The following is a 20,733-nucleotide window of genomic DNA, read 5'->3' as shown; positions in this document are numbered from 1 at the left end:
CCTAAAGGCGTTAATCCGTTGCTCTCCTGGTTTTCACTCTTTAACCCCTATACAGCGATCTGGTCTCTGTCGCAGTGAAGCAACCAGACTGCTACGCCCTAGGATGGTTCCGGTCACTTGGCAGCTGACCTGCAAGGAACAGACGTTGGTGCATGACACCAGCGGTCCAAGCACGTAACAAAACATGAACATAGGCAAACAAACATAAACCCATACACCTGCAACATAGGACACTGTTCAGACACAAATCAAGTACCGGAACAAAGATGAGCCACATAGTCAGGAACCCATTCAAAACTATATACAGGACACATGGCGAAAACAGGCAGACCAGTACATGCAAACAAAGACAGACGTCTGGATCCCTTGCGGAACTAGATGCACGGCGATCACAGACAGAACATGCAAACATGAAGACAGACAGATGCCTGGACCTAATGCAGAACTGGATGCATGGAGATCACAGACAGAGCTGAACATGGAGAAATAGAAGCAACTTCTAAACAGGCTTAGACATTGTGAAATAGTAGTAACAAAGTACATACACCGGAACCCATGCGTAATGGGGAGCATGGCAATATCAGGTGACCACACAGATCAGGGTAAAATTACAAACACCCAGGTCAGGAGAAAGCCCCCTGTACACAGAAGCCCTACAGAAAGACTCCTCTCAGGCACACAGCTCACTGAACTGAATAGCTGGGTGATGAGAGCACCTGACCACCTGGTCATCAAACACACAAACCAGGAAAACATTATTCCTACATGTACACAATATTCAAGTCACAGGAGACAGATCACATATAGCCACAGGACACCACAGCCAGCACGCACCACCCAAGCAACCAGCATACACGGGTAACAGCCTGAAGCCAGTACACAAGGGTGGAGGCAGCCAGCCTACACGGTAACACAGTGTCACAGTGGACTGCACTATGACCTATATATACTAAGAATGATCTCCCTGGCACATTGGTGGCCTTAGAGATCGGTGGCTGAGCATATTATAAAGCAATCTCATAAATAAATCTGCACTCATTCAGGGTGTTACGTAGAGTAACTGCGCTCAAATAAGAGTACACGAGGTGTGTAATTTATCCATAGATTTCATGGATCAGGATTACCATACCCTTGAGTACTATATATTCTTGTTTTATTATGTAGATTTAACAAGTAACAATAATCTTTCCTTTCCAATTCCCTCATTTCCATTCTACACCCTAAACCCCAGGACCTCTACACCTTTGTTCTGTTCAGTGAATACACAACTATGTCAATTTCCTTTTTATCGCCTGGGAACCAATGGTGAACCAAAAATGTAATAAAACACTGGCATAAAATCAACTTCTTTGACACCTACAAGGCAAAAGAATATTACATATTCAGACATTTATAAGAGCAGCAGAGGTACAGACAGTGCATGTGACAAGTCCTCACTCGATGTGCTTCTCAGGGTGACACACCAGTATATCAAGCTCAATATATTACTTGTCAGGAGAAGAAGAAATTGAACTACAGATTTAAAAAGAAAATAAATACCTTGATAACTTGCAGAAATTAGTTTTTTTCTCAAGAACTTGATCAAACTTAATAAAGAGTCTGATGTATTTTAGGAGAAATGTTTCGCTTTATAAGACTCTATAAGACACACGTGCAAAATGGCCGTGTGTCTTACAAAGCAAATACTAGTGAGCGCTTCCATATGTATTAGGTACAGGGAGCGGGTGAAGTGCTGTGAGCGCTGCCAGTACTCACCCTGTCTTGTGTTCTTCTCTGGCCCCTGCTGCACTGCAGGTCCTGACCGCGTACAGCATCAGGACATAGTGCGCGCACTATGACCCAACGCTGCATGCAGTGTGGTGATAGTGCAGTGCGGGTTGGAGAAGACAAGGGAGTGTGACTAGAGAAGTAATAGCCGGACCTGGAGAGGAGCAGCACAGCAGGGGAGGTAAGTTAAGTTCTTTATTTTATCTCTGATCTGAGGTCTGATGGTGGTCTGGCATGCAAGTCTGATCTGAGGTCTGATGGGGGTCTGACATGGAGTTCTCATAGGGTTCTGGCATGGAAGTCTGATCTGAAGTCTGATGGGGGTCTGACATGGAGTTCTGAATAAAGGGATTTTCCAGGATTTACATATTGATAACCTACCATTAGGATAAATTGGCGGGGCATCAGACAACAAAGTTCAAGTGAATGGGAGTAGATCTGCAGTAACCAGGCACATCCATTACATGTTTTATGACTTTGTTTAATTCTAGCGCCTTGTTCCAACACTGCAGTAAGTAAAACCCGCTGATCTACTGGGGTGCCGGGAGTCAGACCCTCTATGGATAGGTCATCCATAAATAAGTCCTGGAAAGCCCCTTTTATTTGCAGTTTCTACTGATACTATAAGGTGCTCGGTAGTCATGTTAGATGTTAGCAATAAAATGGTGGTCCCTTTGGACATCTTATTTCTATCAGATGGTTCCTCTAGTGATAAACTATTATCACAAGTGGGATGTGGGGGGGGGGGGGGGGGGAGTCTAGTATCACCCTGTATTGCTTTTACTAGTTCAATGAAGCATTACATTGTGTCCATTGGAGTCCATTTTGTTGGCCATAATGAATTGTTTGACATTGGACATCATGAGCTATCAGTCTTCACAGGTCTTCCATACCTTGTGTGTGTCCTGTAGGCTGTTCAGCTGTACTATCACTGTTCACAGAGATGCCACTGTCACTATGAAGCTTCTCTCCTTCTGGGGATGGGGTCTGGTTTACCGGATGACTGTTACCCCCTTGTTTGTTCTGTTTACAGCTGTTCCATCTGTAGATATATAATGTAAAAGGTTGAAACACATTTATTTAGCACAGTTTACACTTATTCAGGTAGCAATGCATGGCAATATGGCTGAGGGCAGATTGATACCATGCAACATTGTCATACAACATTATTGCACCAAGTCTGATATAGATGTATCTCTACTCTGGTACATAGAGGGAGACCCAGGCAACTGACGTCCTTCGGTGACATCCATAAACCCTAATAGCCTAATAGACCACATGGAACAAGTTTGTCCTGTTATATTTTAGAAAGATAATTGCCTTTTTAGCTCATCAGTAGTAGTGGATGGGATAACAGCCCACAAATCTCAATTACGACAATGAAAATATTAGCAAACATATGTCACCCAATAGTACTATCTTTGGCATTGTATTTAGCTCCAGCCATTTTGTTTTATTGTATGTTGTAGGCCTAATACATAACTCTAGAGATGATTTTGCAATGTGCAATGATATTTATGAGCACTGGAAATATAGTCTAGCTGGAACAGCGCTAGATGACATGATTAGGGGTGGTGTATTGTACTATTATGGAGGGTTACTACTTGGGTACTGGACATTACCCATAGGTCACACAGGACATCATTTGCGCCATGTACAGGTATGAAAATTGGAAAACTCACCGTTTAAAGACTATAAATGCTACCAGTCCTGCAATAACCGCTGCCAAAATGGAGCAGTAGACTGGGATGAGGTTCTCAGCTGCTCCACTAGGAGTGATAGGCTCAGTACCGTCAGTAGATGGATTGACTGTCTCCATGTCTATAACAGTGCTGTCCTGAATGGTGGTATCCGTGCTGAGAGTAAAAGGTGTCACCGATGCCATACGTGGATTGGGATCTGAGAAAATGAAGGAAAAAACAAAAACTTTGCTTTATATTTCACTTACTATATTGTCTTACATTAACTTGTCAATGACAGTTCAATGACATACTTGGGTGACATTGTTTGTTCTCAACATTCGTGCATGGGAATATCCAGTGGGGATCATGGCCACTAGTCTGCAGCATGGGGGCATAGGTGCAGAGGTATGTGATTTAATCGTAATACTTCAAAAAATACTTCAAATTCATGCACAAGTTGCAGAGGTCTCCCTGACGTAAGATAAATTTGAAATGTCATCTCTTGAAGATTTATTTGACTTTTGAGATCCCTGTATTGTTTAGGCCCCAAACAGGGCAGAATATATCTATGAAGGCTAGATAACACTTAAAACGATCTTTTGGAAGGAAAAAGCAGCAAAAGGCAATGAGTGTGTTTTATAAGTAGGCACATGCTCGAAGACCAGAGAGCTAGAAGGGTTCTCACTCAGTGATGGATACAGGAATTAAGAGGAAAATGGGCCATTCAGGATCAAAGCATAAGTATACACATACTCAAGAACCAGAGCTATAGGCGCCGAATGAGAGATGGTTGAAGTAAGAAAAAAAGGGTAATTCAGGGCCAATTTATAAGTGGACACATTCACGAGCTACATGGGCTCTAGTTAGGGATGGTAAAACTATGACGGAAAATGGGCATTCAGGTCCCTTTCATAAGTTGGTACATGCTCAAGAAGCAGAGAATTATAGGGGTCTCAGAGAGAAATGGTGGAGGTAAGACAAAAAAGTGATTTTCAATACCATGTACTCAGTGTAAATATGCTCAAGGACCAAAGAACTATGGGGGCCTCAGGGAAGGATGCTGGAGGGAGGACAAAAATGAGCATTTATTGCCATTTCAAATGTGGGCATATGCTCTAGGACAAGAAAACTATAGTGGCCCTAGGGAAGCAAGATTGAGGTCAGATAAAACAGGGCTTTCAAGATGATTTCATAGGGGAACACATGCTCTAGGATCTGCATGAACAAGAGCCAAAGGAATGAGAGGATACGCAAGATACAAAATGCTGAGGTCTAGAATCAATACCGTTTCAGGCAGTAAGTACTTTACTATAGCATGTGTAAATGCATGTGCTGTGGCCTGCTCTATGTGCTGGAAAGACTGGGCAATGTTATTTGGTACTGGATGAATTTCAAGAAATTGACTGTGTCCTCAACACAGTGATCAATGGGTGTTAAAGACAGCGATCTGTAGACTGAGCACTGAAGGAATTTCATAATAATTACTCCACAGGGATTTATAGATACGTACAAGCAAAACTTTTTTCACTTTCTAAAATGTTTAATTTCTCATCTGAATGTGCCATGTGATTTACCCTTCAGGAAGGCAGAGAACAGGCTGCCAACTCTAGGAAATATTTATAGTGATTTAATCTCCTTGTACTCTGATTTTGAAGATGTGCCTCGAGCGAGACATAGACAGACTGCCAACTATAGAAAACATTCTTGTGACAACTTTATAAGAATTTTCACGACATCGTCTGAAATACTGGAACATTCAACACAGGTTTGTGTTGTCTCTAATATGGTTGCCTAAATCCACGCCAAAGGCATTTTGTAATGTAATCTTATAATATGTCCTTGTTAGTTGCTCATGTTGGTGTGTGTTACTCCGTATTGATTGTGTCCTGTCAACTAGAGGTACTCTAGGTGGAAAGTGGTATGACCAACATACTAGCCCATCTTTCAGCAGGCCAAGTGGTGGAACCACTGTGCCAAAAAAAAAAACTGTTTGACTTTGGGCTAGACCTAAGGGCATTACTCTGACTGTCCCCTGGTATTCACCCATTAACCATAATACAGGGATCTGGACTTTGTTGCAGGGGAGGCACCAGGCCGCTACCTCCTGGAATATTCTTGGTGGGGTTGGCTGCTGACCTACGGAGATCAGAGACACTGGTGAGTGGTACTAAGGGAATAGGCAATACACGTAGTTGGGAATCAAGCAGAGGTCAGGATTGGCAGAATTAATGCTAATCTATGAAACTATTTAAATGTCAAGGCAGGCGTCACAGGATCAGTATGGTGAACAGGCAAACGTCAGGAACAAGGAATCAGACAGACAAATGGATTATAACTCTTTTACAGGCTCCAGCAAACCTAACAAGATCTGTAGAGACCCTTTACTCAGACCAAGAAGTGAGGTCAGCAGCACACCTATATTGCAGAAGCTAATTAGCAATTGGGAACAGCCTTGCAACAGCTCACAAGGCAAGAGAAGGTTAACCCTTGCAGTACTAGAACAGCGGGGGTATACATGAACAATGGCCCTAATTCACATCCAGGAAGCTAGCGACAGTACGCATGGGGCAGAAGCTGTCATGAACCGCCATTGTAACAGCCCAAGAGCAGAAGACACCCTTGATTTGGAGCATGCTTAGGGTGCACTTAAAAGTGTAGGCACATAAGTTCCATATAAATGGAAGTTGGGAAACAGAATAAGGAGGAAAATTCTGATAATGTGTTGAGAGACAATCCAACCCTGGTTGTCCCATTTACTTTGCTAATTGAGGATGAAAATTTATGCATGAACTGTATGGTTGGAAACACCAGCCACCATAATAAGGGGGATATCTTGATGTTTACTATGGTTTTCCCTCTCTTCTATGTATACCATTGAAGATGAGCACTTTTCAGGTAAATTTGGCTATTGCAAGTCATAGGCCACTTTCAGAGGACCATATGGTCTGATGATATACATCCACATCCGGAAAGCATAACTCCAATGACGTATAGGTCGGTGCTAGTGAAAATATCCTTGATCTGTGGTTCATTAATATAAACCAAAAAACTCCACGACACTCCTGGAAATTATATATATATATATATATATATATACAGTACAGACCAAAAGTTTGGACACACCTTCTCATTCAAAGAGTTTTCTTTATTTTCATGACTATGAAAATTGTAGATTCACACTGAAGGCATCAAAACTATGAATTAACACATGTGGAATTATATACATAACAAACAAGTGTGAAACAACAGAAAATATGTCATATTCTAGGTTTTTCAAAGTAGCCACCTTTTGCTTTGATTACTGCTTTGCACACTCTTGGCATTCTCTTGATGAGCTTCAAGAGGTAGTCCCCTGAAATGGTTTTCACTTCACAGGTGTGCCCTGTCAGGTTTAATAAGTGGGATTTCTTGCCTTATAAATGGGGTTGGGACCATCAGTTGCGTTGAGGAGAAGTCAGGTGGATACACAGCTGATAGTCCTACTGAATAGACTGTTAGAATTTGTATTATGGCAAGAAAAAAGCAGCTAAGTAAAGAAAAACGAGTGGCCATCATTACTTTAAGAAACAAAGGTCAGTCAGTCAGCCGAAAAATTGGGAAAACTTTGAAAGTAAGGGCTATTTGACCATGAAGGAGAGTGATGGGGTGCTGCGCCAGATGACCTGGCCTCCACAGTCACCGGACCTGGACCCAATCGAGATGGTTTGGGGTGAGCTGGACTGCAGAGTGAAGGCAAAAGGGCCAACAAGTGCTTAGCATCTCTGGGAACTCCTTCAAGACTGTTGGAAGACCATTTCAGGGGACTACCTCTTGAAGCTCATCAAGAGAATGCCAAGAGTGTGCAAAGCAGTAATCAAAGCAAAAGGTGGCTACTTTGAAGAACCTACCTAGAATATGACATATTTTCAGTTGTTTCACACTTGTTTGTTATGTATATAATTCCACATGTGTTAATTCATAGTTTTGATGCCTTCATAGTCATGAAAATAAAGAAAACTCTTTGAATGAGAAGGTGTGTCCAAACTTTTGGTCTGTACTGTATATATATATATATATATATATATATATATATATATATATTATTTTATACAATACTATAACCGAAAAAATAAATAAATGTACATTCTAATACATTATCTGTACATTCTCCAGATGTCTTCAGAATGACACTACACATCTTTAGCAGGCTCTATCAGGCTATCTCTCCACTAATGAATCCATGCAGAGCTTTGTGTGATGTCTAGGACAGAGATGGCCCTGTTGTGGTCTAGGATGCCTATAGGCTGTTTCCTGCCTTTGCTGTGTCACACAATAAGGTCACTGTGAGCAATTAGAACAATGAGTTACAGACAGACAGAGGGACCCATCATCAGGCTGATGTGGATGTTATGTCATCCTAAGTGCATGTGAGAGCAAAGATGTAGTGATACTCCATCCATATGGTGACGCCGGCATGTATCTCTGCAGGCAGGGCTGTATATGTCATGTAGCTGTATAGGGGTTGTAAGAAGGTACAAGGAATCATCATGGATGATAGGTACATGTCACCGAGGTTCCTGGCCTCAGTGGAGTAAGAGACAGTTTTTATGTGTCAGCAGCAGTTGCTGTTTGACACCTTGGTACTTAGCATGGCTGTATAGCTAATCCGGCTCTTACTGGAAGTAGTCAAAGTGCTGGGTGGGTGACTACTCCCCACGTTCCAGGCTGGGTTTTGCCAGGCATAACAACCAGCCAGCACTGCCAGGAGAAGAGGATTACCTCCGTCTGACAGTGGAGCTCAGGAGGTCTCTTGGATGTAGCCAGAGAGGCATGGGAACAACAGCCCACTCCGTATAAAAGTGTTGTTGAGTACGCTACCAGATGCAAGAACAAATAGAGACAGTGTTGCCTGTTGTTAAGGAGCATATGGAGGCAGCTCAGCAAGCCCAGAGTCGGGTCTATAGTCGGCAGGCTCGGGTCCGGATCTTTAACCCGGGTGATCGAGTTTTAGTTCTGGTACCGGTTAGTCCTGGCTAGGTGGCAGGGGCCCTACGAGGTACTCAAGAAAGCTGGAAAGGTGAACTACAAGGTACACCAGCCAGAGTGGCGAAAGCCGGAACAGATCTACCATGTTAATTTACTTAAGCCTTGAAAGGATAGGCAGACCTCTACGGAAGACAGCCTGCGTCTGAGTTTTCTAGGGGAAGCGGTTCCGGCCCCTTTGTCTGATGCAAGGGAAGCTGTTGCCGCCGTAAATGTTGCTGACAGACTCTCCTCTAAACAGGCTCAGGACCCCAAGGAGTTCGTTAGTCAGAACACGGATGTGTTCTCGGACCTCCCTGGACGCAGTTCCACAATACATCATGACATTGTTACGGAACCTCAGGCCGAAGTCCGGTTAAAACCATACTGGGTACCCGAGGCTCGGCGACAAGCCATTCCGGAGGTAGTGCAGTTAATGCTGCAACTATATGTCATTAAGGAGTCTAAAACTGGGTGGGCCAGTCCTATAGTCTTAATACCCAAGCCAGACGGGACGTTACAGTTCTGTAACGATTTTCGTAAACTAAACGAGATTTCCTAATTCAATGCGTATCCGATGCCCCGTGTGGATGAGCTTATCGAGAGGTTAGGACAAGCCTGGTATTTTTCTGTTTTGGACCTCCCGAAAAGGTACTGGCAGGTGCCCTAAACGAGGCTGCCAAAGAGAAAACTGCCTTCATCAGACCTGAAGCACTGTATTATTACAAGGTGCTACCCTTTGGTCTGCATGGTGCCCCTGCCACTTTTCAATGGCTTATGGACATTGTGCTGCGTCCACATCACCGATACGCTTCAGCTTACCTGGACGATATTTTCATCCACAGTACCGACTGGGAAAGTCACCTATCCAAAGTGAAGACTGTAGTGGACTCCCTTCAGAAGGCTGGACCAACCGCTAACCCAAAAAAATGTGCGATAGGGTTAGAGGAGACCAAGTACCTGGGGTATGTCATTGGGCGCAGAGTCATCAAGCCCCAAGTGAGCAAAATAGAGACAATACGAAATTGGCCCCAACCTGTCACCACTAGGCAAGTATAGTCATTTCTGGGAATGGTGGGCTATTACATGAGGTTTGTCCCCCACTTGGCTACGGTGGCCGCGCCATTGACAGGGCTCTTGAAGGGACACAAGTCAGTGATGGTTCGCTGGGATGATCGGGCGGAAGAGGCTTTCTCCCCTTTGAAGTCGGCCCTGTGCGGGTCCCCAGTTTTGGTGACGCCCGACTTCAAAAGGAAGTTTATAGTACAGACTGATGCCTCCAAAGTAGGCCTCAGTGCTGTACTGTCTCAGGAAGTCAACGGGGAGGAGCATCCCATTGTCTTCCTCAGCCGTAAGTTCACGCCAGCCGAGACCCGCTATAGTATAGTGGAGAGAGAGTGCCTGGCTATCAAGAGGGCACTTGAGTCTCTCCACAATTATTTGTTGGTTTGTTGGGGAGAACATTCCACCTGGTGACCAACCACCAGGAGGTTCCTGTCCTTACAAAACTTTAAGTTCTACCGTCGAAAACAGGGCAAGCCCGTTGCAGGGAAACGCGGATGCCCTGTCCCGAGTATACTGTATGGCATGTGTTCACCCCCTCAGGGTTGAACAAAGGGGGCAGGTATGTAAGAAGGTACAAAAAATTATTGTGGATGATAGGTACGTGTCACTGAGGTTCCTGGCCTCGGTGGAGTAAGAGACAGTTTATATGTGTCAGCAGCAGTTGCTGTTTGACAGCTTGGTACTTAGCATAGCTGTATAGCTGATCCGGGACTGTTCTTATTGGGAGTAGTCAAAGTTCTGGGTGGGTGACTACTCCCCGTCTTCCAGGCCGGGTTTTGCCAGGCATAAAAACCAGCCAGCACTGCCAGGTGACTTTTGTTTTATTAACTTGACATTGGGTGTGAAGTATCACCAACACTGCGAAAGTGATGTTTTGTTTTTGGCATCATATGTGAATAAACACTGAAGTTTGAATTACAAACTTGTATTTTGCCTCTGTACTGCGCCTAATCCTAATTACCAGAGCGAATCCCCACAGGGTATATGACGTTATTCACTGAATAGTAGGGAAGTGATGTACAAGCAAATTTCCTAAGGCTTCCCTGTAAAATAAAAGAGTCTATGGCAAGCAGCCTGAATTCCAATATATAGATTGACTGATTGATTGGAGATAGATATGAGATAGACAGATAGATAGATAGAGTGATAATATATTTGTAATCTTATAATCTATCCAGTGACGTTGGGACACAAGCTGTTTACGGTATATTTAATATAAAGTCTCTCATTTGTTGTCTGTATTAGCGGTTTGGAAAGAGAATCAGGATCGAGTTCTGTAGATACCAAGCAAAGTTTTCTTAAGAATTAATGGATTTTCTACAACTTTAAAGCAGCTTAGAAGTTGGACATGTGGACATGCTACTGAGAATCCTACAGTGAATATTCAATATTTCCTGCAGTAGAATTAACCTTCTTCTGATGCCTAGAGGAGTCATTTAATGCTGACATGCATTTTTATTGAACACTGGTCTGCTTTCTTCTTTCATTTGAACGGGCTATGGTGTAATACCAGACACTGTCCAAGGACAAAAGTAGCGCTATTCCTGCTACTGAGCAGTTGAATAAAAAACTTTGCAAATAGACTTGATTAAAATATTCTATGTGGTCTAATCCTGGTGTCATACTGCATTCTATCAATCCCCTAGACCAGTGTTCCTCAACTTCAGTCCTCAGGGCCAACTGCTGGTCATGTTTTCAGGATTTCTTAAGTATTGAGCAGATGTTATAATTAGTGTTAATGCATCGGGAGAGCATAGGAGTATGGCTGCAGGATTAGAATTTTCAGGGTTTGTTTGCAATCTTTTACCATTGAGCTATTTTCATTGGAGCTATTTGCAGAAAATGGTATAATCAAACCGATAAGATGTACATTTATATGGTGGATATAATTGGGATATAATAGTACACCTTTGTATACCTCTTCTGTCCACATATGTACTCACCGTAGCATACTGTGTCCGATGTTGCAGTGCAAACTTTCTCCTCGACCTCATCATCTTCACAGATTGTACATGGCAGACACGGGTCCATGTTGTTGTCCACATTGGAAAAGGTCCATTCAGGACATTTTTCGCACATAGTATTTTGGTTCATATAACATGGTAGGATCATACCATATCCGATCGGACACGTCTTGCAATGTAGACATATTCCGCTATCCTCGCTTTTGTAGAACCCATAAGCACAAGCACACACTGCGTCATCCGTCTCCACGCAGGGAGCTATCATGCGTGTATTGCCATCACATTCTGTGCAAGGCTTACAAGCTTCTGTTTCACTGGTCGTGTCGGAATAGGTTACACCTATGAGAGAAAAAAGAGAAGATCTTTTAAACATTTTAATAATAATATTACTATGGCTCCAACCACCATTTCTCCCACTGGAGGACCATGATTGATTCCTCCCCCTTTCTCGTTCATAGGAGTTATGACTTCTTAGTAGGTTCTCCTGATCCTTGTCTGGTAAGGTGATATTGCTGGTTTGATAGACATTGCCTCATGCACGTACCAACTATAAATGGGGCCAACAAGATTCTGGGCGCCCTCTCTATTGGTTTGATAATAGTGCAGGAGTTTGATCTACTCTGCATTTGCCCTGGCCTATAACTTTACAACAGCATAGAAGTTGGACCTGTGGACATGCTACTGAGAATCCTACAGTGAATATTCAATATTTGCTGTATTAGAAATAACCTTCTTCTGATGCCTAAAGGAGTCATTTAATCCTTAAACCAGGGCCGGATTGGCCAAAGACCTTACAGGGAAATTTCCCAGTGGGCCGATGCCAAGAGGGCAGCCTTGGCCCTTCTCATTTTGTGATGGACTGTGGTATTTGGCTCTGTTGGGTGGTATAATGTGCCACAATATGGTAATGATCGCTCTGCCTTCCATCAATTTGGACTCGACTACAAAACGGGGCCACTTTTAGTATTTTTAACAGGGCCATTTTAAGTTCCCAGTCCTCCCCTGCCTGAAACGCATTTTCATTATGTGTTATTTGTTGGTTTATGTTGCTGGTTTGCTAGACATTGCCTCATGCACATACCCACCATAAATGGGGCCAACAAGATCCTGTGAACCCTACCTATTGCATTTGCCCTGGCCTAAAACTCACTCAAATGATTCCTTTACTTTGTTAATAAACTGGTATGTAAGCACTGTATATTATTTTTGCATGTATGGTAGTGGTGGCACTGTGTAGTATTATTAGTTAAGTAACTGCTTCGAAGTGCTATTGGGACAATATATGGCACTGTTATTAGGGAACCATAATATTTGGCGGTTATAATGAGGAATTGTTTGGTTTGGTTATTTGTAAAATGTACACTATATGGCGAGAGCAACAAAAGTTACCAACAGGGCACCTCAATTTAAGTCAGCCCTGATTGCTGTGATCTCAGGTGATTACTCAAACTTATGTTCCACACACCCACAGGATGTAACAATGCACAATTACCCTTTTTTTTCAGAAACCATCACAGACAATAAAGTAAATTGTATATTACAATGTACATATATACACACGTTTGCTTATGTACAACAGAAATGGAGGATATTCTTAATAAGGGGAACTCTGACCTTGTGAAGTTGGACATGTTAGTTATACCCCTGCCTCATTAACTATTATAACATCCTGAAAAGCCATGTTCTTCTCAAGTGGAGAACAGATGCACCATAGATACAGCCATGGTGACTCATACATGACTCACTGAGCAATTATACTGTACACAAAGCAGGACCAAGATAGATAATAAACATAATTCAGCAATAAAGTGGAAACATACAATATTTATACAGAATTTTCTATAAACATTTCCCAACAATTGCTCATTTGGAGACACACTCCATATTTCTCACCATTTCTGAATAAAGTTTCATGAATACGCCGATAGTCTGACTATAAAATGGTTATGGCCTGTACTTGGTTGTAGGTTTTGTGGAAGGACTCCATGTATGGATGGACTGTATGGAAGGACTCCATATATGATGAGTATGGATGGACTCAATGTATAGATGGATTGTATGGAAGGGCTTAATATAAGATGGACTGTATGGAAGGACTCCATGTATAGAAGGATGTCATATATTATGGATTGTATGGAAGGACATCATATATGGATAAACTGTATGGAAGGACTCAATGCAACACAAAGGCAGAACCTCATGTATGGAAAGACTCCACAGAGGGACTTGATGCATGGAAAGCTCCATGAATGGAAGGACTACGTGTATGGTAGTACACTAACCACCAATGTAAAGGGGCTGTCCACCACCAGTGGTTTGGCTACAAACCTAGTGTAGGGACTTCTCAAAGACTTCCTGGGAAGAATCTCAATGCTTTTCTCAGATAAGACTGTACATAATGCTAATTGGTGACTGCCAGTTTACTGCCACATAGAAAACAGCCACCAAAAGTTGCCACATTGAAATAAACAATGTCTTGAATGTGATACATCTTCATACTACAAGCTGATCCACCCTGTGCACTACACCAAGCTTATACACATATACTGTGTTTTATGAGGGTACACTGGCTTATAGTTCTTCAGCTGTTGTAACAGCTGTAGACTGTCAGAGCATGCTTAGAGTAGTAGTTTTGCAACAGCTGGGGAGACACCAGTTGGCGACCATTTCTGGCTCTAATTTTAGTAGCCCCTAACATAAAATTCATCCAATAATCTTAATTGCCATCCTCCATAAACATACTCGTGTGTTAATATGGGTGGCACAATAATACCCATTTTGCATCATGCTGCAAAAGATGGTGCAGAGTTATACATTATGTGTAATGTACGTTTCCATTTGAATAGAGGAGACTATTGTCTGTGTGGGCAGGACAGATTCTATTTAATAATAGTAGTATAAATATGCGGCACACAGAATATTCTTTGCAATTTAAATGTAATTTTATTTAGTGATTTTCACAATAGGAGGTTCATGATCCAGTTTATAGGAAATTAAATGCTGCGTAACCACTATCCATATATGAGCCGGACGTTTCGGTCCATAGGGACCTTCTTCAGTGGCTTGGAGTTTCTATAGAAAATTAATAGCACATCTATAATGAGGTATCTGAACCCTTTGTGATAAATGAAGTATTCAATATGGATATACACTCACCTAAAGAATTATTAGGAACACCTGTTCTATTTCTCATTAATGCAATTATCTAGTCAACCAATCACATGGCAGTTGCTTCAATGCATTTAGGGGTGTGGTCCTGGTCAAGACAATCTCCTGAACTCCAAACTGAATGTCAGAATGGGAAAGAAAGGTGATTTAAGCAATTTTGAGCATGGCATGGTTGTTGGCGCCAGACGGGCCGGTCTGAGTATTTCACAATCTGCTCAGTTACTGGGATTTTCACGCACAACCATTTCTAGGGTTTACAAAGAATTGTGTGAAAAGGGAAAAACATCCGGTATGCGGCAGTCCTGTAGGCAAAAATGCCTTGTGGAGAATGGGCCGACTGATTCAAGCTGATAGAAGAGCAACGTTGACTGAAATAACCACTCGTTACAACCGAGATATGCAGCAAAGCTTTTGTGAAGCCACAACACGCACAACCTTGAGGCGGATGGGCTACAACAGCAGAAGACCCCACCGGGTACCACTCCTCTCCTCTACAAATAGGAAAAAGAGGCTACAATTTGCATGAGCTCACCAAAATTGGACTGTTGAAGACTGGAAAAATGTTGCCTGGTCTGATGAGTCTCGATTTCTGTTGAGACATTCAAATGGTAGAGTCCGAATTTGGCATAAACAGAATGAGAACATGTATCCATCCTCTGATGGCTACTTCCAGCAGGATAATGCACCATGTCACAAAGCTCGAATCATTTCAAATTGGTTTCTTGAACAAGACAATGAGTTTACTGTACTAAAATGGCCCCCAAAGTCACCAGATCTCAACCCAATAGAGCATCTTTGGGATGTGGTGGAACGGGAGCTTCGTGCCCTGGATGTGCATCCCTCAAATCTCCATCAACTGCAAGATGCTATCCTATCAATATGGGCTAACATTTCTAAAGAATGCTATCAGCACCTTGTTGAATCAATGCCACGTAGAATTAAGGCAGTTCTGAAGGCAAAAGGGGGTCCAACACTGTATTAGTATGGTGTTCCTAATAATTCTTTAGGTGAGTGTATATACACAATTGATTATATACATAGGGAGGATAAAGGCCAATATACAGAGGAAAAGTGGTGGAAAGAGAGAGTATGGGAGGAGTCCTGTGTGGGGGTGTAAGGAAAATATAGACCAAAATGTCATTTTGCTCTATGTACTGGACAATATTAGAGATGGTAGCTGGTAAGTGGTATATAGCATTCTATATATAGCTGTACTTCATACAACCACCATACTGCTATATACCATTTACCAGCTACCATCTCTAATATTGTCCAGTACATAGAGCAAAATGACATTTTGGTCTATATTTTCCTTACATCCCCACACAGGACTCCTCCCATGCTCTCTCTTTCCACCACTTTTCCTCTGTATATTGGCCTTTATCCTCCCTATGTATATAATCAATTGTGTATATATATATCCATATTGAATGCTTCATTTATCACAAAGGGTTGAGATATCTCATTATAGATGTGCTATTATTTTTCTATAGAAAAGGTCCCTATGGACCGAAACGTCCAGCTTATAGATGGAAAGTGGTTATGCAGCATTTAATTTCCTATAAACTGGATCATGAACATCTTATTGTGAAAATCACTAAATAACCTTTAAATTGCAAAGAATATTTTGTGCGCCGCATATTTATACTATTTTTGGATGACCGTCGAGTCTTTGCTGGCACCGGGAAGAGTAAAACAGTGTGCGGTACTCCATTCTCTAATATACAGATTCTACTTAATGGCATAATGCTCTAAAAATGCCAGGAAAGAGGGAGTGGGGGCATGATGATTGACAACAGTGGGATCATTCTATGACTACGGTTTCACCTCTATGGAAACATGATTCTTTATAGGCAATTTTGAAGTATCAACCCCACAGGTAAATGTATCTAATATTGTACAGGGAGTGCAGAATTATTAGGCTAGTTGTATTTTTGAGGATTAATTTTATTATTGAACAACAACCATGTTCTCAATGAACCCAAAAAAACTCATTAATATCAAAGCTGAATATTTTTGGAAGTAGTTTTTAGTTTGTTTTTAGTTTTAGCTATTTTAGGGGGATATCTGTGTGTGCAGGTGACTATTACTGTGCATAATTATTAGGCAACTTAACAAAAAACAAATATATACCCATTTCAATTATTTATTTTTACCAGTGAAACCAATATAACATCTCAACATTCACAAATATACATTTCTGACATTTAAAAACAAAACAAAAACAAATCAGTGACCAATATAGCCACCTTTCTTTGCAAGGACACTCAAAAGCCTGCCATCCATGGATTCTGTCAGTGTTTTGATCTGTTCACCATCAACATTGCGTGCAGCAGCAACCACAGCCTCCCAGACACTGTTCAGAGAGGTGTACTGTTTTCCCTCCTTGTAAATCTCACATTTGATGATGGACCACAGGTTCTCAATGGGGTTCAGATCAGGTGAACAAGGAGGCCATGTCATTAGATTTTCTTCTTTTATACCCTTTCTTGCCAGCCACGCTGTGGAGTACTTGGACGCGTGTGATGGAGCATTGTCCTGCATGAAAATCATGTTTTTCTTGAAGGATGCAGACTTCTTCCTGTACCACTGCTTGAAGAAGGTGTCTTCCAGAAACTGGCAGTAGGACTGGGAGTTGAGCTTGACTCCATCCTCAACCCGAAAAGGCCCCACAAGCTCATCTTTGATGATACCAGCCCAAACCAGTACTCCACCTCCACCTTGCTGGCGTCTGAGTCGGACTGGAGCTCTCTGCCCTTTACCAATCCAGCCACGGGCCCATCCATCTGGCCCATCAAGACTCACTCTCATTTCATCAGTCCATAAAACCTTAGAAAAATCAGTCTTGAGATATTTCTTGGCCCAGTCTTGACGTTTCAGCTTGTGTGTCTTGTTCAGTGGTGGTCGTCTTTCAGCCTTTCTTACCTTGGCCATGTCTCTGAGTATTGCACACCTTGTGCTTTTGGGCACTCCAGTGATGTTGCATCTCTGAAATATGGCCAAACTGGTGGCAAGTGGCATCTTGGCAGCTGCACGCTTGACTTTTCTCAGTTCATGGGCAGTTATTTTGCGCCTTGGTTTTTCCACACGCTTCTTGCGACCCTGTTGACTATTTTGAATGAAACGCTTGATTGTTCGATGATCACGCTTCAGAAGCTTTGCAATTTTAAGAGTGCTGCATCCCTCTGCAAGATATCTCACTATTTTTGACTTTTCTGAGCCTGTCAAGTCCTTCTTTTGACCCATTTTGCCAAAGGAAAGGAAGTTGCCTAATAATTATGCACACCTAATATAGGGTGTTGATGTCATTAGACCACACCCCTTCTCATTACAGAGATGCACATCACCTAATATGCTTAATTGGTAGTAGGCTTTCGAGCCTATACAGCTTGGAGTAAGACAACATGCATAAAGAGGATGATGTGGTCAAAATACTCATTTGCCTAATAATTCTGCACGCAGTGTATGGGCCATGAACTAATAGTGTCATGTAGATTTTGTAATGTTGATTTAACTCTATGACTATACAGGGAATTTGAAGTTCTACATCAGGAAAATGGAGCTTGGCCACTATAAAGATTAATTATGAAATAATTCAGCCTGGAATTTTGGATCTAAAAAATCAGACATTCTGTACTTTTTTATGAGTAGTTGATACCCACGACCTTACATATTTTCCACCATGTAGACATCTCTATAGATATCCCTATGCAGATATAAGTTCATATGTAAGTTTATAGTCAGCAGCAAAGGCAGCAAAACAAAGCAAGCTGTCCACATGATTAATATAAAATATCAGAGGATACTTCAGGTCAGGCTCCATGTGGTGACCAGGCTCCATGCAGCACCCACGGGATAGCAGTCACCACATGTATCTTAACTCCTATGTTTTCTGTGTAGGACATTGACCTAACTCTGAAACTTCAAAAAAGGATGACATTTTGTAAGACAAATTTCATGGCTCTTCCACAAGATAATAGGCAAATGTTCGGAATGTTACAATGTTGTTCCCAGATTTATGAAAAACAAACTACAATTTGGCATAAATGAAGAAAATTGAGATTAGGAAACAAAACTAATTTCAAGAGTCAAGTACAACCAAAGGCAAGATGGCTGACATTGGACCATTGTGAATTTACACAGAGAGGCTCTAATGATATGTAACTTGAAGCTCCTGGGTCCCAGTGCAAAATGTATTATAGTGACCCCCACCTACTATGTGCCAGTTATTATATTAGTGTCTTCTTATTTGGTCTCTAACCTCCCTCAGGCACCTTAGCCTAGGTCCAACTGCCATAGTTACTATTAATCCAAAATTTGCTGTTTTTGTCCTGAATTTTCAGACACAATCTTGGCAAAATCATCTTGCACTGTTTCACTCAAGAGTGGATGTTACCGAGCGGGCCTGGGGACATTACTTAAATTCCCCATATTTATTAACAAAAGTATTGATTGATATCCTGGAGCGGATCAAGTATACCAAAGGCTGTGTCCTCCTTTTTCCTCACCATCACCTTGCCACCCCATGTCTATGGTCATACAGTAGCACTACCAACCCTAAATCACAATTAACAACACACAGACTGAGAGTCTCCAAAACCAACTTACTATAAGAAGTTTACCTGCTCCCTGCAAAGTGACAAAGCCTCAAACTCCTGTCACTAATCCTTACTTCACTGACAAATTGAACAGAGTAACAGGTAGAGCAATTAGCATTGATTTGGGTCTTCTTCCTCCATCTTCTTGGGCTATATATGCAGTGTAGGAAGAGGAGCTGGAGCTGATATTTTCAGGGGGTGCCTGCAGTACTTCACTTGATCCTTGTACTATACTGTTGTCATAAAACAGTAAATATTTCCACATTTGGCGCACTAGGATTTGGAGTTTGTGTTAAGAAGATGGGGAGGATGGTGGAAAATTGGTGGAATTTAAGATGTCTATATGGCAAACTCTGCAGAGACAAGAAATGTGGCTGAAAGAAGTTATTATGGTGGTCTGGTCCAAATGTAGAAGGTAAGGAAAAGAGTGTCTACCTCAGAGAAAACATTACTGGATGTAATAGGCATGTAGTGCTGTATTTTCTTTTATGTTTTCTAACACTGAAAGACCAGGCACCTACTAAGTTCCCTGCTACATATCCTAATTAGAGACAACTGGAGGAGGAGAGGATATGGCAACTGGTGCTGGCCACCACAGAAGGGCAGCTTTTGCAGAGGTATTTTTTGCTGCTGGGGCAGTATTTTGTGCTGCATTGTGGTAATTGGTTCTGCTGAGGCAGTATTTTGTTCAGCACTGTGGTATTTTATTCTGCTGGGATGGTATTTTGTACTGCAATATGGTGTTTGGTCCTGCTGGGATTTTTTGCTGCTCTATATTTTTGGGTTATGCTGGGATGACAATTTGTACTGCACTATGGTATTCGACTCTGCTGGGATGGCATTTTGTGCTGCACTATTAATGAGTCCTTCCTACTTGTGTTGCCCCCATCTACTTGTGTTGGCCCTGGCTACTGTACCTGGGTTGCCCTGCCATCTGTCATTTTAAACCTGCATACAACATGGGGCCAATATTAGGCTTTTTTCAGGGTCACTGTAAGTTCCCAGTCCATCTCTGGTAAGAAATATAGAGCTATCAATGTTGTAATCATTCATAGGCCCCACAAGTACCTTAGGCCCGGGGCTACCCAAAACAGCCCCATTATAATCTACCACTGTTGTAACCTCTCCATCCCCCATAGCCATGCCCCTGCCTATAGAGATTTGAACATGGTATGTAATGCTGCACTATATGCAATACAATGCACTTCCCCCTAATTCTAGAGGCTAAAAAGACATAATTGACAACCGAGTAGTTTATTGGGAGGAATGACTATGTTTTCCTACTTTAAGAAATATTTGTTAAAGAAATGTTTTTTTTCTCGTAAACACTGCCAATATGTACAGACCCCACCCTCATAATGAAAGTCATGTTGCCTTCATCATCATCTGCACGCAGCCTCCATACACAGTGACAGTAGAGTGCACCAATAAACAATAGTGCCAGCATAGCACCCCAATACACAATAGGGTTACTCTTTGTGCAGTCAT

The 20,733-nt window shown here is 42.0% G+C and overlaps 1 protein-coding gene across 1 annotated transcript in view; it reads right to left on the bottom strand.

Annotated features, from left to right (window-relative positions):
• The window catches only part of NGFR (nerve growth factor receptor), an 86,738-nt gene that overhangs the window by 3,748 nt on the left and 62,257 nt on the right, over nucleotides 1–20,733 (bottom strand). Inside the window, exons 3-5 of the mRNA XM_040435050.1 lie at nucleotides 11,459–11,818; nucleotides 3,450–3,666; nucleotides 2,661–2,809 (exon numbers count right to left, since the gene is read on the bottom strand). Coding sequence (XP_040290984.1) covers nucleotides 2,661–2,809; nucleotides 3,450–3,666; nucleotides 11,459–11,818 — 726 coding nt within the window. The remainder of the gene's footprint in view (nucleotides 1–2,660; nucleotides 2,810–3,449; nucleotides 3,667–11,458; nucleotides 11,819–20,733) is intronic.

The sequence above is a fragment of the Bufo bufo genome, chromosome 6 (assembly GCF_905171765.1).
Source record: "Bufo bufo chromosome 6, aBufBuf1.1, whole genome shotgun sequence".
NCBI lineage: Eukaryota > Metazoa > Chordata > Amphibia > Anura > Bufonidae > Bufo > Bufo bufo.
This window is presented reverse-complemented; position numbering and strand designations above follow the sequence as displayed.